Below are 27181 nucleotides of genomic sequence, written 5' to 3'. Positions count from 1 at the left end.
TTTAAAAACATTATCAAGGTCACAGAGGGAATTAAGGGCAAGGTAGCATATGGAGTGAGATAACATGGTTGTGCAATAGCTGTCATATATGTGTATATGGTTTGTAAAAGCACCAGCAAGCCGTGAAGTGAGTATTGTGATATATAAAAGGTGTCAATAGAATGAGCAGGAACAAGTCTAGCGTGCCATAAATACAACCAAATACGGCATCAACCAATGACATTTGACAGTAGTCAATATTACATCAAAAACTGATGACAGCATATTCTTCGCTGCCGTGACAACCATTTTAAAAGTTGTAACTAACCAGTAAATCCAAATGCGTTGAGTCTGATTAGATCAAGATTCTGAGACAAACACATAAATACATGTATAGCTGTATGATGACCATAGCCAATCGTGTAGTAACATGTCATTTCTACCAACAAAATTGACTTACACTTATCTGTTTTACACTTGGTCAAAAGTCTATGACATAGTTGTTGACTATTATTTGTTAAGAGAAGCAGCTGATTGGATAGTTATGGAATAACAGTTGCAGCTGATTGGATAGTTATGGAATAACAGTTGCAGCTGATTGGATAGTTATGGAATAACAGTTGCAGCTGATTGGATAGTTATGGAATAACAGTTGCAGCTGATTGGATAGTTATTCAATGACAGTTACAGTTGATTGAATGGCCACTTTCTGTCTTGAGTCACCACTGGAGTCTGCCTTGCTGGGAAGGTGCAGTGGTAACACAGTGTCTGTAAACTGGATAACAGCATATTTTCCAGACACCATCCATTCTTTATCCTGCTTTGTAAGTTTTTCCATCATTCCTATTTCGAGACCAACGCAAAGCTCTGCTTTTAACGTTCGAAGAGAAAGCATTGGGGCGGGGTTAAACGCCAGCAATGCCTCATCAAAGGTTGCTTCACATGGCCACTCCCGATCACCGAGCAACTTCCTGTAGTTGAGATCCCCTAAAAGTATTATTGAACCATCATTTATTAAAAGGACCAAGTGCCTTGCTCGGTAACCAATGAGACCTTGGCCAACCTGCCTTTAGACATGTACAAGGTATTTGATTAGAAATCAGGCTAAACCTTATCTAGAAACTTACTAAATGAGAAGTGAGAACTCTAACCATCCCTAAAACGCTTACCAGGTGCCAAGTAAAAGCTAAGGCTTACCCTTCCCAAAGATAGACCAGGTGACAAGTGAGAACCCAGGCTAAATGTCTGGCCACACGTAACGAATTATTCGTTCAATGTGACCGAATTCACGAATTTCACAGATTTATTCGGCCAAATATCACAGAATCGTCTGAGCTGTGCATGCACACCGAATTCGTCAACGAAACGCTTTTAATTGGCTAACCAATTTTTTTAGCGAGCACGATTCTAGTAGCTTTGACAAGTGGTATAGTCCAAGACACGTACGACGTCACACAATAAAAGTATTACCACGATGTGACTTGATACATTCGATGCAACTGCCTATATGCGCTATTGTTGGTTCTCTCTCGTTGGTTCACCATGGCAGGAACTTCTCATTGTGTATCCAGTAATTTCTTTTAGATGTTTTAGAAGCTATACATCGTTTCTTTTTCAATAATAATAATTTCTTTTTATGCAGAGAAAGCTCCGTCGCAAAAACTGGCGCTATCTCTAGCGCATATAGGCAGTTGCATCGTATGTATCAAGTCATATCGTGGTAATACTTTTATTGTGTGACGTCGTACGTGTCTTGGACTATACCACTTGTCAAAGCAACTAGAATCGTGCTCGCTAAAAAAATTGGTTAGCCAATTAAAAGCGTTTCGTTGACGAATTCGGTGTGCATGCACAGCTCAGACGATTCTGTGATATTTGGCCGAATAAATCTGTGAATTCTGTGAAATTCGTGAATTCGGTCAGATTGAACGAATAATTCATTACGTGTGGCCAGACCTTAACCCTTCATTAGATACAACTAGGTGACGATTGAGAGCTTATGTTAACCCTATTCACTTTTTTAAATCATCATAACACAACATACCTACGTGCAGGTAATTACAGAGAGAATTAAAACAAATACATTATAAAAAACTACATAACAAGTTTTAAGAAAGGTTTTCACTCCCTTTGAGACATGCAAGAGGAAGTGTAAAGCTCGGCAATGTGCTGGTGTCGAAGATGAAAGTGACGAGAGTGAAGATATGAGGCTTAAATAACTTTGACTTACACTGGGTCAAGGTTAAACTAGTTAACTTATAGTTCATGTATTATTGATACAGTGCATCTTCAGGATACAATTTTTATCCGTTCCAGGGTTGGCATCATACAGGGAAAAAATCATGTGGGGTATAAAAACCATAGTGGTTATATAATGAAAACATCCCTTTGTAAAAATCGTCAAACTTTTATGTAAGTGTTGTACATATTAAAATTAGTAACAAAATAGTGGGTTAATTTTAGTAACTATAGTTACCTACAGTAACTTTAGTGTACTTAGTGTATCAAGCGGTTACGATCTGCAATAAAATGTAGCAGCGTAATGTACCAGTACGTATTGTAGGGAGTTCTTACCTTCAAATAGACATACATGCAACTTAGACTTTGAACTAATTTAATATAAGTTGAGCTAAACACGCACGCATCTGCGCACGCGCACCACCACCACACCACCACCACACACTTGAAGCTAAGTTTCAGTCTGTATTTTTAACTATTTAATTGAACTTCAACTTTTTATCCTTATATTTTATTATATCAGTTTTCAGTCTTCGCTTTTACTATAACTTTTAGCAGACCTTTTTAAAATCTTTTTAACCTAATTTGGCAAAACAGCCCGAACGATGTTGTTTTGGTAATGAAGTGAATTTTTATGTAAGCAGGTTAAGGGGAAGTCGTTTGACCACTGTTTGAAGGACTCGCAACTCCAACTTTGTTACTGGTTTTGAAGGAAAATCTTTACATGCGAGAATTGCTGAACTGAGATAAATCGGTAATTGTGTTTCATCTGGGCGTTGTGAAAAGATTTTCGGCAAACAGAATTTCGGTGTCTTTGTTATTTTGACATTGGTAATAAGCACACTGACTGCCAAAACCGAACTGGGGTGAAAATTTTGTTGAATTGGTGTGGTGAAATAAGATTCGTATGGTGAGGTTTCAAAATTAGCGTGCTCCACCTCGAAAAAATTGTATATCAGGGTAATCGTATTCTGAGGGTGCACTGTATATGCAAGTAAACCGAGTGTTGGTTGCGCTTCGAGAGATCATATAAGTAACTGCACAATTACTGCTAAGCTAGGTGGTAGATTGGTGCAGTCGGTAGAGTGTCGAGATATAAAGCCAAAATTCTTAAGTTCAAATCTCGTCAAAAGCAATATTGTTCCTAATCTCTAAGCTAACTCCAGACAGATGAATAGATAAGTTAAACCATAACTGTCACATACAACTTTTATCATATTTTCTAAGTAAATCAGATACGCTGATTCCGATTTTGTACTCAAAATAAAGATTGGTCCACTAACCTTCAAAGTCATGAAGGCTTTTTAAAGCGTTTCAATATCCGTCTTGAAAACAACACGGTCGTCGCAACAAGCTCCGCCCATAAATATGTGATGCAGTCTAGCTTTTTAGGAACGAAAGTTAGGGATGTTTAGTCCGATTTAGAATGATAGAGATCGATGTCTTAAAACCCATCATTATCTAAATTCAGCCTTCAAAATAATCTCAGTCTTTTATGAAAAGTAGATAAACTATTTAAAATTATTACTAGGGTTTAGAACCATAGACTTGCTCACTGTTTACATGAAATTTTAAAACTAATAAAATTAAAAACCATTTTTAAACTCGTATGTAGTGCTGCACGATATCTTTGCATGTACATTTGATTATTTGGTCTCTAAATATATCGAATATCGTAAAATATCGAACATTGGAGTTGTCTTCTTACGATATACAGTGTTAGGTTTTAACATAAACTATATGAGAGAATATTGGTGAATATCGATTGAAAAACAGGAGTTGTCCCCTCTTTACAATAAATAAAATAGACAACTCCAGTTTTGCAAAATAAAATAAGCCAATATTTCGATAAAATATCGGCTTCGATATTCAGATCGATTTGAAAACTGACCCAATATAAGATCATCCACTGAAATATATCCTCACATTGAATTATATCACTTTATCGTGCAGCACTACTCGTGAAATTTACATTTATTTACATTCGTTTACATGAAATTTTAAACCACTCGTATGTCAGGTATGAACGTAATGTGGTTTGACTAAAAAGAATAAACCATAATAAATTAGACTACCTTTGAAGATGAGAAGATCGCTGTCAGACAGCAGAGTGTAAAGCTTTGGGCACTTTTCCCTCATAGCGGCATAGTCGTGTGGCAGCGTCCAATATTCATCCTTCCTGAAGACGAATGAACCTATATGAGAATAGATTTTGTTCAGAAAAAAAATACGTGCGAAATGACATCACTAGTTGTCGTTGCTATCGTTGATGTCGGCTATTGTGTTCAAGTTGAAGCATTATGAGTGTCTATTCTGTCTCTTTGAAACTATAGATGTTATGATCAAACTTTAATTTGATCTGAAAATTTTAACCGCGATCAAGTTTTGTCGATTTTAATCTTGACACATCCTGCAATTAGATCATCTTAAACATCAAAAAAATTTGATCAGAAAGTATCAGTATATGTGATTTTTTATGTTTGAGGTAATCTGACTGACAGGGATATTTCAAAATTAAAATAGACTAAACATTCAAATAAAGAGATAGTGCACTTTTCATGTCTTTATGGTTCCAAAGAGACAGACAGAATGGAGCCGTGTAACCCTTCATTTTCAACACAATAGCAGATTTCAACTATAGCATCCATAGCAACTAGTGACGTTATTTCATGCATCTTTTCCTTACGAGTATTTTGACTGCTCTGAAGTTGTTGTTGATTTAAGCCTTTGAAAGTCTTGGCAGTCGGATTAACCCAAATATCAAAGACAATCGCAAATGACTGAAAAATATCGATATTTTCTGATAAAATCTACTAAAATTTTGTGTAAGTTTATCTTTAACAGATGTCTGTATTTTACAGTTTGTGTTGCAAGCATTTACAGACTGGAGGCATTTTCAGGCCAGCAGATGTGAATATACCGTACACTACTGATACTTCTGTTCAATCTCGCCTTCGTTTCAGTTCACTATCACCAGATCTCTCTTCATTACATCTCACATTTGTCAATAAAAATCTTCATAAAACCGATATGCCTAATATACCTGCAGAGGAATGAAGTAAAAAGTTATTATATTAACCACTTACAAGATGTTAAAATATGGCTTTTGGGAGTATAGAACACTAAACGGTGTTTCCCTTCATTGATGCAGGCAGTTCTATTATACATGTACTAGACTGTGTTCTCACCTACTGCCCTAACATACTAGACTGTGTTTCCACCTACTGCCCTAACATACTAGACTGTGTTCCCAACTTCATTCACAGAAGTGGCCCTAGCATACTAGACTGTGGCCTTACCTTCATTGACACGGGCTGCCCAAGCATTGCCCTGGCATCGCTCCAGCATCATATCAGACTGCTGCAGCTTGCTTAAGCAATACTTGACATCATCCTCGGTCGTGTCGGAGACGAACCAAGGATATGACTTGATGTGAAACATGATCTGGCTAGCCATCCCAACCGTAAGTAAGACCTCAGCTAGGCAAAGGTCACTAAGTAACTCAAAGCCTGTCAAACACAAAAATAAAATAACAACACATATTTGCGTGACATAAAGACAATGTAAAATGAAACTTCAAAGTTCATTTCCTTTGCTACCACGCAGTTTATATACATGAGTATTTTAGCAAATGATCTATCGGAATTCATATGATAAACCAATCATAAGCACAGCGTCTTGTTATAATCTTATAGAACTAACTACCTAGTAGGCGATTACTCGCTTGTATCGAAACAAGGAACCCAGGTAACAGTTAACAAGATAACAGTTAACAAAATAACAGTTAACAAGATAACAGTTAACAAGATAACAGTTAACAAGATAACAGTTAACAAGATAACAGTTAACAAAATAACAGTTAACAAGATAACAGTTAACAAGATAACAGTTAACAAGATAACAGTTAACAAGATAACAGTTACAATATTAGACCATGTAAATGCTTGTGTAAGCGAGCCAGCATAGTTAAAGTTTCGACCTATGAAGGTTTTAACATTCGAATGTTTTGACATACGAAGGTTTCGACATACGAAGGTTTCGACATGCGAACGCTTCGACATGTGACTGTTTCGACTAGTGCTGGGCACGAGTACTTCTTGGTCAACGGGTTTAGACCCGTCCCCTTCTGTTCGGGTTTTTCGAGGATCGGGTAGCTAGTAGTGCTAGGCTCGGATATTTCTTTGCCTACGGGTTTTTCGGGTATCGGGTTTATTGATATGGATTTTATGTTTAAATTTTCTAAACAGATATATCTTCAAATTTACAAAGCAATTATATTTCTTTTCAATTTATTTATCATTTTTCAGTTTTTATTGACTGACATTCGTACTCGCAGCGTTAACAGGTGGATTGTTAAACAGTCAAGATAGTCTGGGGCTACAGGGCATTTTCGTGTCAACAGGTGGCAGAAGATAGGGTCTATGGTAGCTTAATACTTAAGCATGTTCTATGTACCTCTGACCTTTTGTAGATGGTGCTCCAAATATCATAAAAAAATTTACATTATCGGCTTTTTCCGTTAGTAAGGCTTGTTGGCTTAGTAAAACTTGGTTATAATGAATTATGTAATCCATCATAGCTAGCTGTGGTACCCTAGGACACTTAAGTATTCGCGGCATCTAACTTTCGCGTTTTCGCGGAGTCATCATCACGCGAAAAATTCATGCGCGAAACTAAACTATCATTACGAACTAGCGAAAATTCGAAATTAAATAGCTATGTTCTACGCAAGCCTGTATTCACTGGTTGCAAGTTGGGGGGCTAATGTTAGACGACTAGTTATGAACATCTGGGGTGTGGAGAAGGGGGGGGTGCTGTAAGCTCCCAACAGGTTTCTCTTATGTAGGGCCTCAGCCGGGCCTCTCACGTGAAGTTTTAAAAAATTTTATTGGCAAGTATCAACATTTTTCTATTTTTTGAGATTTGCTTTGTTTTAGCTGATGTGACTGACAAAACGTTTTAAAATTAAAACAGGCAAAACTTGTATGCAGTTAAAAAGCTCAGAAAGAAGACATCTTTTTTTAAGCGTTTTAACAAAGATCATTTTTGCCGATTTTATTTCAAGTTCATTAAGTAGGATATGGGCAAGCAGATGTTTGCTAAAACTTGATATTTTGCAAACCTTTATAAAAGTCGTTAACAAGAATATTTTGCCGCTGATGAAGATAATAATGACGCCTAAGAACTACTAAAAGTTGACGTTTGTATCTATGGCTTCGAATAAAGTGATATTCTACAGCGATAAAAACCTTTCTATAGCCGTTGGACTATGAAATTCCTAAAACGTTGGGGCGTCTTAGCCGGCCAGCTGTCCAAGGGAATACGGCCCTGTAGTTCATTGATATCCACAACAAAATCGTGATATTAGAAATGCAGATAATTTTGTGTGTGATTGAGCTCATTGGGAAATTTCTAGTAAATTCGTTAATACACCGAATGAGCAGCATGGCAAAGCAAATTAAGATAACAAGTTTTTTTGGAAAAGCCAAGACAAACGAAGAAGATGATGATATCAGTTTAGTCACCGAATTTGTAACTGATGAGGATGAAAGTCTGGTAGGTGAAGTCATACAATTAAATAATACTTATTGTAGTGATGAATTTTACTGCCAACCAAAAACGATAACAACCCTCACCAGGTCCAACCATGTAATACAGTTCTGGTTGTGATGTTGGTTGTTATCTATTTTCTTTTTTATGAGACATGTACTGTATTTGATTTTTTTTAAATTTGAAATATTGTGAACTCAAAACGTGCCATGGCCATCGCTTGCTATAAATACTTGAGATCGAATATTGGTACCATATCGGTCACGACGGAAAGGACCGAGACGTCATTGATAGTCCAAGAAACAAATGGCAGCAAGCGATCACGTTGAATTATCGATTTCTGCCATACATTTATACCTGCGGGTTACAAATACAAACTAATCGCAAATATAACAACTTTTTTTACTAGAGGACCGGACCTGAGGAATCTAATTTGTTTGTTCCACTGTATTTATTTTCACATCACTATATTTTCGCACTCATCAGAGCTGCGAAATTAAGTTGCAGCGAAATTTTACTCTGTGTGCTACTCACGAAACTAAATACTAGCGAAATATAAGTGTCCTAGGGTAATCAATTTAAACAGAGTTATTAAATTTTCACCGCTACTATCAACGCTGATAGCTGTTTCTAACAAGGCGATAGCGGAAACAGACTAAGAACCTATGTGTTATCGGTGATAGCTGACACGCGCCGTATTAAAAATGGCATAGATTTGTTTACGAAGCCGATTTGGCTAAATGTGCAAATAAAATGTGATGTAAGTATTTCTTCTCACCTTTTAATGACAAGTAATCACTGCTTGACTACAATATTTCTAGTAGGCATAGTAAATAAGGTATGATATATTTTATTCTACCTATTAAATTAAAGACTCGTTAAACCCCATTGTCATGCCTCCTTAGAAAAAATGACACAGAGATGCCCTGTGGTCCCAGAGGATGCAATAGACCGAGTTTTTGTCCACACTACCCGACGGATCCGTGTACCAAAACCCGAACTTGAAAGTCAAAACCCGAACCCGAAGGACCGGAATACCCGAAATCTCTATTACCCGATACTCGAGAGAAGATAAACCCGCGAGTTCAACGAGTATTACTACCCGTGCCCAGCACTAGTTTCGACAGATAAAGGTTTCAACATGTGATGGTTTCAACATTAACATGGTTTCGACATGTGAAGGTTTTTACATACAAAGGGTTCAGCATATGATGGTTTCGACATACGAAGGTGTTGACATATGATGGTTTTGACAGATAAAGTCTCAACATGTGATGGTTTCAACATGTGATGGTTTCGACATGTGATGGTTTTGACATACAAAGGTTTCGACATACAAAGGTTTCGGCATATGAAGGTTTCAACGTATGAAGCAAAAATTTGAATTGACTAACTTCGTATTTCGAAGTTTGACTGAGTTTTTACAAATATTTTTACAAACAAAACCATAACAATTTAGTTCTCACTTTACAAATCAAGGGCTTTCAATGTCTATTGTCTTTCTTGCGGAGTTAATCCTGTATACTGTTCTAATTGACTCTTGTGTCCAGCATTCCATTCTTAATTCATCCATTCAGCAAAACATTCTAACATCGTCAACCAGTGACCATGGAAACTTGACTTAGTGGAGGTGCAAAAGTGGCAAATGCTATGAGTATGTGTGACCCTCCATCAATGGTTCTTAAAATCTTGATTTCATAATTCTGTTTGGCTGATAGATTTGAACTCACGACAAATGCGTCAACACGGTTCTTATCCGGGCGCTCTACCACTGAGCCAGTACAACATAGTGTATCATATACCCCATACTTCATGCGCGTGCTAATTATTTTAGCCTTGCTTTACAATGCCCCTTAACAAAAAAAGTTTGGGACTTAAGTATATGCAAAGCGATGGTTATTCGCCTAATTTATGATGTCCCCATGATATCGACAATAATTTATCTCAAACTTAAAATTTGGCGATTTGTGTACTGATTATAATGCAGTGGAACCTCGGCTCTTGGACGCTTCGGTTCTCAACCAACTCGGTTTGAGAGCAAGCGCATTGGAATTGGAACAGCTCCGGAAACAGCATGGAAACATTCGTTAATAAATGGAGAAGCAATTTACGCTTCATAAATTCACAAAAAGGGAAGAACCAACTAGGACGAAGAGATTTACCAAATAGATTTGCTAGAGAGATAATCCCTCCACTCGAGTTACCCTAAATTGTTTTGGAGTAGGATTTTCCTTCAAAGATGTGAAGTAAACGTGCCATTGCTGCTTATATTTTCCTTTTCCTACAAATTTTGATGTAACTGATCTGTGACATTTTTTGCTGTTTCATTATCGATTTCTGCAATTTTTGTCATTGTATCTTAACCTTTAATGTTTTTGATGTTTTAAGAGCAAAACATACGAAATGTTTACTTTTGTTTTCTTTTTCCATCATCATGAATAGAAAAGCTTTTATTAAGAATAAACACGATCTATATTTACCCGTTTTTATATATAATATGCAGTATACAATATAGTTTATGGTGTAAAATACTTTACCGAAGTTGTTTTCTCGCTTTGGAATGGATTACAATTTACTTACATTCATTCTAATAGGAAAAATTGTTTCGGATCTCAAACAACTCGGTTTTCGAACCGAGGTTCCACTGTACGTTATTAAAAGATATACGTCGCTGAAAGTTATGAAATTTTAAATTTACAATAGTTTGAAAACCTTTACAGTTGTTTTATTTATTTTTAAATTATTTGTCCTTCACAAAACCTTTTCCTCGTAATATAAAGTTTGAAGGTTACAGTTGTTTGACAAAATTGGCAAAGCTTTACAGTTGTTTTATTTTTCACCTAATTTATTTCAACTACACAAAACACTTTTCTCATGATATATAGTTTGAAAGTTAGAATGGCAAATGTTGTTATATGTTAAATACAAATCAATTTTTTGTCCAAAGAATTTTTTATTACCCGGGCAACGCTGGGTAGTACGGCTAGTCTATTATATATACAACTTCTATGACATTATAGTCCGTGGTGATAGATCGTCAGATGTGTCGACAAAACAGAGAATAGGTGGCTGCGCAATTGTTCATAGATACTTAAAGAAGATCGATTTGTTACAGTCGACCAATCTGAATGTTACGAGTTGGATTATCGTCAAAAGCTCTCTTTTCTCTTAATCTTGACTGCTGGATACAGACAGATGACATACAGGTAGACGCTACTCTTTCTATAGTAAAAACAATGTTGGATTAGCTTTATTGTAGACATATAAAATACATGTCATTAGCTTTACTTTGCAAAATAGACTTTGTTGTCTTGAACAATAAACATATTGTTGTAAACGGACGTCGAATATGTGTGTTCCCCATCAACTTATAGTGAAATTACATCTAGTCAAGTCAATTACCGGTCAGAATCTATAAAATCAGTGAAATTGAGCAGAAAAAGGAGACAAGTTGTCGATGCGAACTAATAATATTACATTCACAATACGACCAACAAATTAAAAAGTTAATTTGGACTAAGTCCTAGTTTTTTTGTTACATGGGCAAAGGGGTGAGTTTGGAATGATCTCGGAACGAATTAAGCAATTAACATGTATTTTACTGTTCTTATAGCATAAAATCCTTATAACGTAAGCAATCCTGGAATGGATTATTTACGTTGTACTATTACTGTATGTATAAGTTTTTTATTGGCAATAGTAACCATCAACAAAATGATGTCTTCGTTACATGCCAAAAAACAAGAAAACATTAAAGAGAGAGAAATCAGCAGGTCTTGGGTTGAACAAAAGTGTGTTAAAAGTTGATCAACCAACAGTATTGTGGAGGAGTAAGGATATTGTAGGTTGTAGTAACAGAAAGTTCACAAACTAAAACACACCATGGTGGATGTAGTACGTTGGTGTTACGTAATAGAAAACGATGATTGTCATATTTTAAGAGATATTGACTGAGAAGTGTTGGCACTTCGATTAAACTCCTCATAACATTTTAAATAATGTTGAAAAAACGCTTTCAAGAATAAGCTTTCTAACTTCAGCTGTAAATCAGCATAAAACTTTGCCACATAAGCCAACATAACAATGTCATAAATTATAGTGCTCCAGAAATTTTGAGTTGAAACCGGCGCAGCTATTTGGAGGAAGTGGTAACATGCTTGTATAGAACCGCATTTCACATCTGGGTAATTAGACAGTCTGGGAAAAATGTCACAATGAGTTACCTGCATTATCCAGGATTATGTCTATTCTTACGGAGTTGCACCCTCCATGTTTCTCACGCAGCTGAAGCAGCTGACTCCATAAACACTCATAATCATCCACCAATAAAAACTCATCAAGTTGACCGATTTGCTTTAGAGGGTTGGATGTCTGTGAGTTGTCTTGACCAGATGAAATACTCAGGTCACACTTATTTCCCCAAAGGGATAGCTGCAATACGTACACACAACAGCATACAAAGACTAGCTGTACTACGAGTTGCCTGGGTATTAAAAATCAGCTTATAAATAATGAGAGTTGTAGAATAATGAGAGAATAATGAAAGGTAATGAGAGTTGCCTGCCACTTGCTATTAGCCAAGCACACTGCCAACGGATACTTTGAGTAAGCTTACTAATAAGAGCTACCTAATCTATGGCGGCTTTTCGCTTTTAAGAGCTTGTAATCATGTGTGTACATATTTGGCACCTATAACACAACACAGTAAGACATGGTGAATCTTATGATACCAAATAACTGTAATGTGAATTTTGTTGCAAGTCAACCTTTAACCAGATCCCAAAATATACAATTAACATGATCCTCAGTTAATATATTAATCAGATGACAACATAATATCGGAACAACATAGTATCCTGATAACATAGTATCCTGATAACATAGTATCCTGATAGCAAAGTATCCTGATAACATAGTATCTTGATAACATAGTATCTTGATAACATAGTATCCTGATAACATAGTATCCTCATAACATAGTATCCTGATAACATAGTATCCTGATAACATAGTATCCTGATAACATAATATCCTGATAACATAATATCCTGATAACATAGTATCTGGATGCCCTTTCTTATAGATACATGTAAATACCGATTATCAGGTTTTAGCAGATTTAAGACATGTACCTCTAAAAATTGACGGACTAGAGATTTAACATTTTCGATATCTGCAGGAGGAGAGCAAGTTTGCTTGTTGAGAAAGCCGAGTACAGAGTGAATGGCGTCTTCTGAATTCTTCCAGCTTGCTTTTTTACCACCAGCAAAAGGGTCAAAGATTGACAGCAGCTTGCTGCAAAGAATCAGCGTGTCAAAAACTACATTGTAACTTGCAATAACAAGCCACCACTTGCTAAAAAAATTATCATTTGCTATAATAAGTCATTACTCAATATAACAAGTGATGACTCAATATAACAAGTGATGTCTCAATGCAATAAGTCATTACTCAATATAATAAAGCATTACTCAATATAATAAGTCATGACTCGATATAATAAGTCATGACTCAATATAATAAGTCATGACTCGATATAATAAGTTATGACTCAAAATAATAAGTCATAACTCAACATAATAAGTCATTACTCAATATAATAAGTCATGACTCAATATAATAAGTCATGACTCGATATAATAAGTTATGACTCGACATAATAAGTCATTACTCAATATAATAAGGTATGACTCAACATAATAAGTCATTACTCAATATAATAAGTCATTACTCAATATAATAAGTCATGACTCAATATAATAAGTCATTACTCAATATCATAAGTCATGACTCAACATAATGAGTTATGATTCAATATAATGAGTCATTACTCAATATAATAAGTCATTACTCAATATAATATAATACTTAGTCATCGCTGTCTATATCAAGTGGCGACATATTGTAATTTGACATCACTTCCTCCTATGGCTGCAACAAGGCAGAGTTAAACTGACAATAGATGTCATTAGTTGAAGTCTCGAGAACAAGTCAGCAATTAGATGAAGTCATAGATTATGGTAATGTATATTGGTAAAAAGAAACAAGACCTCTGGTGAAGGGCTGAAACTATCTGTCTGTACATAAGGCACTCAATGTAGAGCCAGGGAGTAAGGAACCATCGTGGAGAATCTACAAACAATGTGGGACAGTCATCAGCTTTCCGTCTCGGCAGCACAGTACTGTCAAAACTTAGGTCAAACTGCTTCTACACAGGAACGAATTCGTAGAAATACACAGTATTTTGATCATACAAAATACTTATCTCAAAACATTACAATCTAACTGGAGTTATGCCTCCATGTCAATAGTTTTTACTAAGACTGAGTTGCATACCTTCACACTTGTACAATTCATCTAAAAAGGAGTTCCAGAGCTTTGAGTCAGGCAGGTTGTCCTCGAGTCTGGTCAGAGGTTTGTCAGTCATTATCTCATACCGAAGTTTAGCTAGCAGCGCTATTGTAGCTTTGCTTTGGCAGCCTCCCTCCTACAAAAGGAAAATGATGGATGTGTTTGCAAAACCCGCCATGTGCACCATTATAGATCCTAATAGGTTTCAATGGCAAAGACTTAATCAACGCCATAAAGGAAATATAGTTGATAGGACACAAACAAGAAATTACTTTAACAAATATGACATGGATAACAGGGCATTTTTGTATTTTTTACACCTTAGGGATACGCAAATAAAATTCTAACTGTATACTAGTACAATCATAAGAAAATTGTGGTAAATTTTGCCTTGATTGGAGTATATGAGGAAACCCAATAGCTGACTATGTTAACAGTGGACGATCACCTGTGTGTCGATTCTTCGTTACAAACCGTAGCTCGAGAGTTTTATAAATAGTTTTATCTTTGGAAGGCTGTTATAACTGAAAGCTCGCTTTATAACAGACCTGTTCTGCATATGACCAGAGTTTATATGGATTCATTCGTGGCATAAATATGAATTGCATTCATCTGCACCATAAATATGAACTGTGTCTGATAGTTTCTGATGAACATAGTCTTTGTATGTATCCACAAGCCACGGCAGGATACTAGGACAAAAATTGCATTGCACTGGATTCAAGCTTGCAACACGCAGCTTGCTTGAGCACCATTTTAACAACTGCACCAGTCGATCACCTTCCAACTTTCCGGAATAATTGTACGTATAGCTATTACTCATGACAATCTCTCACAGAGATTGTCATGAGTTATCAGTATATGGATAATTATTCCTCTTTGTGTTAATGTGTCTGAGTGGTGTAGTGGTAGCATTCTTGCCACTGGAAATGCCCAGGGTTCGATTCCCGTGGGAGGAAATATTTTTTTCTTAGCGCTCTTGGTAAGGCTTCAGACAGAGGGACACTGTTTTTATAATAGTACTAGCTTTCACCATTACTACCTTTATAACCCGAGTGCGCATGTATCAATAAAAACGTCATTTAGCTGAGATTTTATGGTTGCGAAACCATTTTACCGTAACGAATAATGCAGAACTCGCCGTGGTGAGAAACATATATCTCTTAATAACGTATACAATTAGTACATAAGTCGCCAAATTTTGAGTTCATAGATAAATTATTGTCGATACCGTGGAGCTGAACAAATTAGCCCTAACGAAATAAAGACGAAAAGCGTCGTGCTGCATATACATACATGTAAGTCCCAAAATGTTTTTTCCTCGGAGTTTCGTAACGTGTGGGGCACTTTGCTAAAACAATTAGCGTGCGTTATGATATATCAAATATGGTAACGCCATAGATTGAAATTTCCTAACGGGTGTTTGTAACGTGTGGGTGCAATGCTAAAATAATTGCTATAGCCGGACAATCAAACCTTGAATACACATACGACATACTTTTAGAAATATATATATACTAGCTGTGCCACCCGGCGTTGCCCGTGTAATAGAAGAGTATTTGGACAAAAAGTTGATTTTTATTTAACATATATCAACATTTGCCATTCTAACTTTCAAACTACATATCATGAGAAGAGTTTTTTGTCTTATAAACAATGAGAAGTAGTGAGAGTTTTGCTATTAGCCAGTTTAATAATGTGAGCGAACAGCGAACATACGTAAAGCAGTTAGGTTTTGCTCTGATATAATGACTTATTTTGGCAGCCAAACAATTTGATTTCCCTAGTCTAGTGGGCGAGGCGTAAGACCGGTGAACGGCTAGGTCCGAGATCGAATCCTCTTCGATATGGAATATTAATCCAAGATTTTAAGATCTATAGCCGGATTTCCGACGAACACACGGACTTTGAGAGATATAGAATATAGATAGATTACAATATTGGCAGCATAATGCTAAAGAAGCGTGGAGAGGATAACTATAAGTCTATAAATACACGAAGACCTGACAACTGCTTATTGTGTACCAACAATAGATATTGTTGGCGCACTTCTAGTTATCTGATGGGAATCCAAAAAACACCATTAAAAACCAATGGCAAAAAATAAATGTAATCAAACAAGTGACACTGGATCGACAGCGCAGGTGTCAGCAGGTGGTAGCTAATACATAAATACAACATAACATGGAGCTGCAGGTAGATACAGTGTAACACGTAGCTGCAGGTAGATACAGTACGGCAAACAACAACAAGTAGATACGCATGACAAGGCATACCGGCCCATGTTTCTCAACAAGCTGGTCTTTCTCTTGATGCAGAGTGTTTATGACAGTAACTAGTATGACGGGGAGTCTGCTCTTTACTGTTTGCCATGCCCATGACCTGCAGCAATAGAACACTCAGAGTTAACAAAGGAGAACAAAAGTAGAGTATTCTAGAAGGTTCTTGACATGGTGATTAGAAATCTTTGCGTGTCTGAATGCATGTCGACTAACGATTATATACTATACCTTGCGATTATGTATTCGATACCAAAGCATTTGCACTAAAATTAGTACACTTTCAATTTGCTTACGCCTCTTCGGTTGTTTATAACTTTGACAAGCTTAATTGTTTTCATTTTTTTTAAAAACTTACCATAATCGATAAGAGTGTAAAAATCTTAAAACTCATCTGAGGTAAAAAGACAAAAGACTATTGAGAATAGCATTGAATATGGAACCTGGTTAAGCCATATATCGCTAGTGTGGATATATTTATAAATATCGAGTCCACACAAAATGTTAGTAGACATCTGAGATGTTTGATTGGCCTGTGCAAACCCTTACCTATCATCGGTATTGTAAAACATTGGGTTAACCATAACCTAAAATTTATTGAGCAACGGACTTTTTAATATTTGGGACAGCCATCATAAGCCATCAAATCTTAACTCAATTACAGATTTCAAACTTTCTGTGAATATTCAAAGTTTCATTCTTCAATTATATATTTCAAACTAGATGAATGCCCGGCATTGTCTCATTTTGAGCAATCTTGTACCTCGACTTCCAACTCAAGTCTGCCAGTGTGCTAGTCTTTACCGTAAAATGTCTGTTTGTCCATCTGAAGCTATGCTGGTTTCTGATGGACATACGCTGAACTTATTAAAGCCCGTATTGCTCCGATCGACGATTAACTGTGCCATTGAGCACAACAATGGGCTGCTATGATGTCATTTTGCGATGAGCGACCAACGTAATCGTTGCTAGCGACGATACAATCGACTTTCAACAGGTTGAACTTTGACACCGATGATCGCAACTGTTAGCATCTTGATTGGCTGTTTGTTGACCGCACCGGATCCAATTTTGACAGGTGTGAAGATTGGTGTAAGCATGGCAAAGAACTATTGATGAATTGCATAATCAGATGATTAAAAGATAACAAAAGGACCCACAATATCACTGATACAATTTTGTAATTTCTAATTGGTTGTTGGTTAGCGATCACCTACAGCTAATCGATCATAGTGTGTACACCTTATTGTTGATGATGGAAGTAAAAACAGCTAATCGCCCATCACACAGCTAAACGCTGACTTGAGCGATAGTGTACACAGGCATATAATTAAGACTAGATGAAGGCCCGGTGTTGCACGGGTAATCAAAAAAGTTTTTGCATAGCAAATTTACTTTTAATCAACATATACAACATTTACCATTCTAGTTTTTAAGTGAAGGTATTTGCTTATTTACTCTAAGACACTTATATTTCGCTAGTATTTAGTTTCGTGAGTAGCATACAGAGTAAAATTTCGCTGCAACTTAAGTTCGCAGCTCTGATGAGTGCGAAAATATAGTGATGTGAAAATAAATGCAAAAAATTTGAAAAATGAAAAAAAATTTCAATTTGGGACTAGTTTGTATTTGTGAACCGCAGGTAGAATTGTGTGGCCGAGATCGATAAAGCAATTTGATCGCTTGCTGCCATTTGTTTCTTGGACTATCAATGAACGAAGCTATTTAATTCCGCGTTTTCGCTCGTTCAGTCTGATAGTTTAGTTTCGCTCATGAAATTTTCGCGAGAGGATGACTCCGCGAAAACGCGAAAGTTAGATGAGGCGAATACATAAGTGAACTAGGGTATATGTGTGCTATAAGTTTAATTAACTTCACGCTATATATACGTATATTTATAACCTTTTGGGGAAGTCTTGGCATGTATTTTTCTTTTAATAGTTTCAGTGTTCTAAATGAAGCATGTGCATGTTTAATCAATCGCCATTACAGATTGACAATTGTAATATGTAATATGTATGTATAATATGTATGTGCACAATTATTCCATAGTATGGCAAGCAGGTCGTACGTATGTGCAAGTTTTAGCCTATTTACCTTGAAACCTCGACTATACACATCTTTGTATAGTCGCAGTATTATGTATTTAAAACTGTGTTTCTTTTCAAGTGAAAATCGTCGCTTTGCTATAAAAATACAGATTATTGCTATATATAAAATTATAAAGTTGACAATTTGACTCACGGTGGATTTGAAATATTTTCATATTTCTACTGTGACCTATCTAATCATAGACTTACAAATAACCTTACGCATTGACCAAAGTTCAGATTTGCATGTCAATTGAACAGCATATCATAGAAAAAAGAGCAAATTACATGAACTCAATAAACAAGGTGAATAAAAGTTCACTTTTTTGTTAAAAGGTCCTTAAAATACAATAGCGCAGCACCGCGTATAGCGAAGGCTGCTTGTCCCTAAGGGTAGAGCAACAATGAAAGCCTGTTTTTATTGAATACCTCTACATTGATTTTTATCATCTCTTTATGACGATTTGTGTTATTCCTAGCAGTTAACACTGAAGCTTAACCTTGCGTACAAGGTCACCTAATCATATTCCGAATTAGCAACTTTCTATAGACTGTAAAAGTATTTGGAATAACACAATACTTTTTGAACTGAATTTCATTTTCAAGCTCGACGGTTGTAGAACTAAATAAAAAAAAAACAGAAATCAAATGACGTGAAATTTTTTTTTACGCTCTGTCAAGAAAGTGATATTTTAGAAGTAACTAAGGAAACATAATGATTGCTGTATACTGAGTCTGATAGAGTCTGTGTATATATTATGAATAGAAAAACTAATAGTTTGAGTGTAAAGTTCTTGTTGCTGAGGAGAAACTTACAGCTTTGTCTATATTTGATCCTCACTATCAAGGATCTCAATCAGTGCGTCATTAAAAACTAACATTCCATCAGCAGACGTTTTTAAGTTCAAGGTCGATTAAATGTGCCTTCAGTTTTTTGACAATATCTTAAAAACTAATTGTCCAATCAACTTTAAACTTTGAAATTGAACTAAAAACATAAAACCCAAAAAAGTGAACAACTGAAAAAATTGAACCTAAACCCACAAGGTAACCAAAATTTCAAAATCCTAAATAAATTGGAAGTATAAAAACCAAAACAAAACTATCCAACCGAGTTAACTCGGGTGGAGGATTAGGTGGAAAAACGATTCCCCAAATTACCGGGCTTCATAGTGTTGAGAAGCTATCATAAGTGACAGTGAAATTAATCAAATGAAGTGCAACAAAATATGTGGTCCAGAACCTTTTTCGGGATCACTTTTTTTTTAACATATAAGATTGTAAAATGAGTTTAATTCATATGTAAAGGTCTTCATAATGCCTCATGAGACTAACTTAGAATCAATCACTGCTAGAGAGCTTTTAAATATAATTTGTCGTCTTGTATACTTTTCTACCAATCAATAAAAAGTTGCTGGCATTAAGCATCACCATGGCAACCATCTATGTTTGGTAAGTATTCACCCCAACAGCTATTAGTTTTACACGGCTGGTGGAACTGTTAATTTACTAACAAAAATCTTTTTGACATGAATCAAGACTATGCCCATGAAACACTGAATAGAGCGAGCAATAATATAAGCCCATAAAATAGTCCGCTTAATGCTAACTCAAGCAAATCTATATATAATATATAAAATATAATAAATATATATAAACATAATATATATTTATATATTATATAAATATATATACAAATATAAAAATATTTATATATATAATAATATATATAATTTATATCATATATATACATAATATATATATGTAATATATCAATATTATATAATATATTTTATATCATAAATATAAAAATATAATTATATATATATTTTTGCTCGAATATAAAAATTCCATATCTCGTGATAGATGTGATGGTAAATAATAATTGACAATTTCTAGCCAATTTTCCAAATTTCAAATTAGCAAATATATCAGCACTTACTTATAAATAATTTATTTAATTTATATTATCAATTAATTAATTTTTAATTTAATCAACATAAATAATTAATATAAATAATTTATATAATATAAATATATAATTAATAAAACATATATTTATAAATAAAGATTAAAGATGAACTTGCGCAAAATTTTAGTAAACTTATTCAGAACATATTGATATATATTTCTTATATTTGATATTTCTTATCATTTGCGATTGTTTTAATAGATGAGACAGACTGACTGCCAGGATGTTTCATGATTAAAATCGGTAAAACTTGATTGCGATTAAAACGACTGAATCAAGTGCAAGTCGATGATTGCAAAGAGACTGACAGAATAGAGACATGTTATGCTTCAACTTGAACGCAATAGCTGATATCAAATATCGCAACGATAACAACGATAGCAACGATAACAACTAGTGATGTCATTTAGATTTTTTTTTTCGAGCATTTTAACTGCGACCAAGTTTTGGCGATTTTAATCTTGAAGCATTCTGACAGTCAGATCACCTCAAAAATCAAAAACAATCGTAAATGATAGAAAAATACGGATAATTTCTATTTAATTTTGTACCACTTTTGTACGCATCTTTAAACAAAGTATTTAAGGCAATCTTTTTGCAATCATATGGACTTGTCAGTCTAGTATCGACATTAATAGAATCAATATGCCCGAGACTCCTGCAGAACCTCTACTATGTAACCTTTAATGATCATAGTCTATTAAGTTTTACAACGTAAAAGTAAAGATATCAATATATGTACATAATTCCTTTACGTATGAACTACTCATTTACATATATACAAGTAGTACGGAACAAAACCAGCAAACGACACGTGCAATTACACAACAAAAGCTTCACTAATCACCAAGTCAGGAACCTTCTAGAATTGAAATGACTGAATATTAAACTAGAGGCTTGAAAGGTTCAGCGAAATCTGTTATTTCTGATACAATTTAGCAAATAAAACAACAAACTCTATATATTGTCTGTATTCATAACTTTAAGTCCATTCAGGCGCCGTACAAGATATGGCATTCTTATACAACTGAAAACCAGTGGAGAGTCTCGCCAAGTTCATGGGGAAATGAGTCATGGAGAAATATTCCATTGTGTTATTTAAAAAAATACTAATATCACAAAAACATCTAATGCGCATAATATTTAATAAACCACCACTGACTTCATCTCGGTTCCTGTTTGTTCAGCTGTTTGTGTTGCCTGTTGATAAACTTTACAAGTATAAAATTATCTTGATAGCTCATTCAAAATTTTATTTCAAGTGATGACAAAACAAAAAAAGATTCACACTAGAAAACCAGATTTTTAGAAACCAATCTACCTTTACCATTATTTTATAGCGCTGCAGGTCAAAAAAAATTGAATACAGAGTACCATCACAATAGAACAGTCTTCCAATAGACTTGACACTTCAACGCTACGCTAATGCTATGCTCGTCTATCATAACCACTTCTAGAAACAAAATTATCTTATACTGAGTATTCACTCACAATGGACCTTATGAAAGGTAAACATATTCTGAAAGTGACATACTATCCTTAATGAATGAAATAAAATAAATAATATAATAACTAAAAATAATGAAATCAAATTATTCATTAAAAAAGCATGAAATCAATAGATTCTGAGACTGAGCTCGTATGTAGATTTACTCGTATCTCGAAACGCTATCTCTTATATAAAATAACTAAATGCAAATTAATCCATTACATTCCCATGAAAAAACCCCATAAAACAAGCTATTGCGGTGGAAAAACATGTTTTTAATTGTTGTAATTTAGTAACTACGCCGACAAAGTAACAAATATCTATTTAGTTGTTAAAGTCTGCAATAAAATGTAACATTACTATGTACACTACTGCAAGCGTTCACCTTCAAGACAGTCGTAGTGGCTAATGACGGTCTGATAAAGACTTGACAGCAGCGAACTCGGTACACTAAACTTTACGTAACAGAAACTGAGTTTAACTTAAATTAGTTTAACTGGCTAAACACACACTGCAAGTTAAAGTGAAATCTTTTACTAAAGTTATCTCTTTAACCGAAGTTAATTTTGTCGTCTTAATTGTATGTTATGTGTTTCCGGTTTGGCGCTTTTTGCCACATGTTCACTCTAACTTTTAGTCAATCATTTAAAAACCTTTTTTCAAACTGATTCGAAGAGAAATGCCAAACGATGCTGTTCTCGAGAGCAGCTTCTCACATCCTTGACCATTTAGTGGCCATCGAGAATCGGCCCGCATACTCATATCTTAGTCTTCTCGTGTCTCAAGGCCAAAACTCGCTCGAAATTTTTCTGGTATCTAGATTTTTTCACGTGTTGAGGCACTTGTATGTCGACATATGACTGTATTGAGAATCACCAAAATTTAATTTTTCAGGCTTGATGTTACTTTTCAGGTACTGTTTCACATTGAAATTTTCATGGTCCAATACTGCTAATGTTACACATGTGCCTTTGAGCAGCTTAAAAACTAAGCGCTAATGTCATCATTCAGATATTGAGAATAATGAAAAATGACACTCACATGTGCTTGTCACTGATTACACTGATATCACTGATTACAATTGTTAAAACATGAAAAATGTAATTTATTTCAGAGATTCTCTAAAGATATTTTCGAAAAAGGCTGACATCTTTAAAACTGGTGCAGAAAAACAAATAAATTGCCATATGGTCTTAGTACATAATTCAGTACTAAGACAATAATTACTTAGTACAATAATTCTTGTCTTAATGCGTTCTTCATTGTCATGCTTCACCATCAGTGAGATATTTAATGCTCCTGTTTTCTGTAATTTCAATTTGAAGTTGTGTGATAGTTTAAAAAAGAAATATCTAATAAAAGTTACAAATGAACTGCAAGACTATTTGGCATTGTTATAAATTTGACTGATTGCAAGTCAGACATCAAAGCTACTGAGTTCATATAAACCAAACCAGTCTCCAAAAGAAAGCTTAAAATAGCCCTCCACTTACCAAGCAATATGTGGTTTTTTACAGGCCACTCTCTGAAAATGTACGACACCAAGAGTTTTAAATTGGGCATCCCTCATCATCCAGATATAAAGCGTAAAAAACCAAAATAACTGTATCAATTTTTAATTCAATCCCGAACAGATAATGAAGATATTTCATAAAAAGCAGACAATGGCATAAAAGCCTATACAGTCATACTTCGACTTACGAGCTTAATGCGTTCCGAGACTGAGCTCGTATGTCAATTTACTCGCATGTTGGTGCAAGTTATTTATATATAGAACCGTTAAATATATATTGATTGGTTTTCGTACTCTAAAAATGCAAATAAAACGCTCAAAACAAGATATTGTAACAGAAAGAACATGTTGGTTACTGTCCTAACTTACCACAAATTTTTAAAAAGCAACAAATAAAAATAATGCAAGAAAATGTGATTAATTAAAATGTAAAATTAAATACATACAATAGCAGTTAACGCTAGCATTTGCCAGAGAGGGATATATCCTAGGGAGTTATAGAGAGTTATCCTTCATTACAACAGTTGACTTTGATAAATTTGGATTTTATCAAAGTCTTAAAAGACAAACTTACAAGCAAACCTAAAAGCAAACTTTCATTTTTAACTTAACGTAACTAAAATTTCTTTGGCGTTCATAGTTTCAAGTTTCTCGCTAGTTAGCTATTTTTTCCTTTGTTTCGTTTTCACGACTAGCCGACCGTTTTAAAATAAGCCTATCTAAGGACGTTTGCCTTTGTCGCCCATTCAACATGTTGCGATTAGGACGAACACATGTGTCGTCACAAACGGTAAATGTACGACCACTAGCCAACTTGTCCGAATGTCTATAGTTTTGATAGATAGTACCAGCCTTTTCACATAGCGTCGTTCAGTTACGCCGTCACCGGCCAATTGTTGATCTTTTATCCAATGCCTGAGCAGTCTCCCCATCAGCGGTCGTGAAGATCGCTGCGCCTTTTAGAAACTATGGTTAGTCCTTTTGCGAGCTAAATAAATGCCCTGAATATAACCCTTCTGTTTGATAATTGTGGATGTATTTCAGTCATATTGCTGAGCTAGCTCAATCACGCATACACATTCCGCATATTTTTTCAATAATTTTCCGTTTGATAATTGTTACTATTTGCTTTTTCTTTGCATTATCTTTCATTTTACTGGCAAACTTTCGGTCTACGCACAGTACTTTTAATTCACATAATTCTGCACTGAAAGTCGCGCATACAAAACTGCTCAGGTTATACAAAAAGTATAACCTGAGCAGTTGAAAAATACAGAGTGATGCTGTTCTCATGAAACACCTCCGGCATACGTGGCAACAGACTCACGTGCTCGTATCTCAAACGTGGCTCGTATGTTAGTGCTAAAACTTGCTTAAAAGCTGGCTCGTATCTCAAGTTTCTCGTGCGTTGGAGCACTCGTAAGTTGAAGTATTACTGCAATGTAACAGCCACAACTTAGACAAGCCTATACACAACCCTAAAAATTAAATTTCATCCCAAACTACAAATAATTATAAAGTGGTTGTTGAGCAACCATATCAACACTTGGTGCAGATAAAACCAGGGAAACAGTCGCAACAGAGGTTGGTTTGAATCTAGACAAAGGTTGGTCTGAATATCGACAAGTTATGCTGTACTGTAAACCACCAAAATCACAGTGATAGAAGAAATTTTACAACCACAAACTAGAAATAGCCTTCAGTGGTTATCTGATGATGTATATAGGCCTAAACTAAACGAGTTTTAAATTGATAGCATGGATTTGCATAATCATTATCATATTGGTGATACCAAAATTGTAAATGAACGGCTCAAGAGAAGAAATTGAGAAAATCAATGAACATAAGGAAATAATAAGACTACAGACTGTAAGACTATAAATTTCCATAAATAAAATAATAATGCAAAAATACAATAATTATAATATTAATAAATTCAATTACGTGTATTTCTATAATAAAATTGGGACCAACCGCTGTCGAGATTAGACCAACCGTTGTTGATATACAAACTCGTCGAGCTTCAAACCCGTCGAGGCTCGGACTATAACCCATAAAACCAACATCAAACTCATACTATCTTGTTGATGACAACTGCTCCAAAGATTGATCTTTGTGACAGTCAGCTAAGTATCTTAAGGTATAACATTGCTGACACATAATTGAACAAAAATTATCAAATCAATGTCTGAACTATATTAAAAAGTTGCTCGAGCAGCAACGACTTTTTTCAAGCAGCTCTAAATAATATAAAAGAATGTTGTTGTCGGTTTTTGAGTTAGACTAAATGCGGTCAGTTATACTTTTTATATGCTCAAGTAAAAAGCATCATTTATGACAATAGTCAACAATATGTAACTATTATGTACCCCTCTTTACTTGCAGATAGTCGCGCAGGAATGTCTGTTAAAGGAGCCATGGATAAGAACAGTAATCTAGAAGCGTCGCTTAGGGAGAGCGCTCGTCTAATTGGAAACGGCACAAGTTGCTTCATCGCTCTAGCTAAAGTTCTGTAATACATCGCAAACGGTAAGCTCTCCCATTCTCTCATCAAGCAGATAGATTATACAGTACCCCTTAACATAAATTTGGAACCGAGCTACGTTCTCTCATTCTAGGCCGTTCTACCCTGAGTAGAAGAGTGAAAGTTGATTCATTGGTCAACTTCCGGTAAAGCACTGGCGGCGGATATCCAGTTATACCATTAGAGCTAATACGAATTGTTGTAATTTTGGCCTCTGAAATATAAAACTCCTTACAAGCAAAAGCTTTAACAAAAGTAACCAATGTGCCCTATTTACTCATCTATCTTTCCCTAAGAAATTACTCACCAGAATGTATACATGAGTGCACAATTACCCTCATATTATGGTATACCAGGTTACATGGTATAATCAATGATATACAGCCCAATGGGGGGCTGTATATCATTGGTATAATGTACATGGTACGTGATATTATTTCATCATATATGCAACTAATGTGTATATGTGAATATGTACATAAAGGAAAGTTCTCTATTCCAAATGTGTAGCCAGAAGGAGTTTAATCTCAAAATAACAAACCTGCATGTATAGTAGTAAATGAAAGTTTAATCAATTAACATAATATATTTTGTGATTGGCTAGAATTAAAATGCTTTCTGATGATTATTAAAAATAATTGCGGTCAGAAATAAGATTGCAAAATATAGTTGATTTCATAGGCTATCTCTCTGTAACACTTAGTATAAATCTTCAAATATAGTCGCTATAATAAGTTTAGCATTTAGAAATTCCATATAAACTTTCAAGTAGAAAAGTATTGTGTATTGATAATACTGTCTTTGAAAGCGCTGTCACCTTCATGAGAAACAATAGACTAACAACTACATGTATATATAATGCAGTGCGAAGAATTAAAAAAAAACAAAATGAATAAATTATTGAACTACAACTATAACATCAAAATATATTCCTTATTAGTTTTGTGATTTTGTAAACAATTTGTGATTTACGTGTAGATGTGAACTCTACAATAAACTTATAGCATTTAAATATGTGTTTAAACATAGTGCATGCTTCTGAGCGTTAGAAGTAGCACTGTTTGCATTCACAGACAATAACTCGCATGCACCAATATTAGCTCATCATGGTAATGCTAGCATCAATTTTCAAACTAGTAGAAACCAGGTAGCATAAATTTTATTACGTACTAAATGCAACTTGTTCAGCGAATGTA

The 27181-nt window shown here is 35.0% G+C and overlaps 1 protein-coding gene across 2 annotated transcripts; it reads right to left on the bottom strand.

The window, feature by feature from the left end:
* Positions 1-63: 63 nt before the first annotated feature.
* LOC137396420 (damage-control phosphatase ARMT1-like) lies at positions 64-25938 on the bottom strand. 2 transcript variants are annotated; one of them, XM_068082695.1, is made up of 9 exons: positions 25831-25938; positions 16395-16500; positions 14104-14254; positions 13818-13899; positions 12900-13062; positions 11991-12198; positions 5517-5726; positions 4293-4412; positions 64-966 (listed from the first exon to the last, which is right to left on the bottom strand). In XM_068082695.1, exons 1-9 carry the CDS (start codon positions 25878-25880, stop codon positions 650-652), a joined length of 1407 nt encoding a protein of 468 aa, XP_067938796.1. In that variant the 5' UTR covers positions 25881-25938; the 3' UTR covers positions 64-649. The 2 variants fall into 2 exon arrangements, with proteins under 2 accessions (XP_067938796.1, XP_067938797.1); XM_068082696.1 differs by having other exon boundaries at positions 25841-25927.
* Between the last annotated feature and the right edge of the window lie 1243 nt (positions 25939-27181).

Source organism: Watersipora subatra, chromosome 5 (assembly GCF_963576615.1).
Source record: "Watersipora subatra chromosome 5, tzWatSuba1.1, whole genome shotgun sequence".
Classification (NCBI taxonomy): domain Eukaryota; kingdom Metazoa; phylum Bryozoa; class Gymnolaemata; order Cheilostomatida; family Watersiporidae; genus Watersipora; species Watersipora subatra.
The sequence above is the reverse complement of the archived record's forward strand: the minus strand, read 5'-3'. Positions and strand labels throughout refer to the sequence as shown.

Excerpts from the sequence above, each read along its gene's own strand:
- LOC137396420 (XM_068082695.1), bottom strand. The coding sequence starts at position 25,880 with ATGGCTCCTTTAACAGACATTCCTGCGCGACTATCTGCAAGTAAAGAG. Across the intron at positions 14,255-16,394 it reads TTGTTGAGAAACATGGGCCG|GAGGGAGGCTGCCAAAGCAA; the intron begins GTATGCCTTGTC and ends TTCCTTTTGTAG. Across the intron at positions 13,900-14,103 it reads TGAATTGTACAAGTGTGAAG|ATTCTCCACGATGGTTCCTT; the intron begins GTATGCAACTCA and ends CATTGTTTGTAG.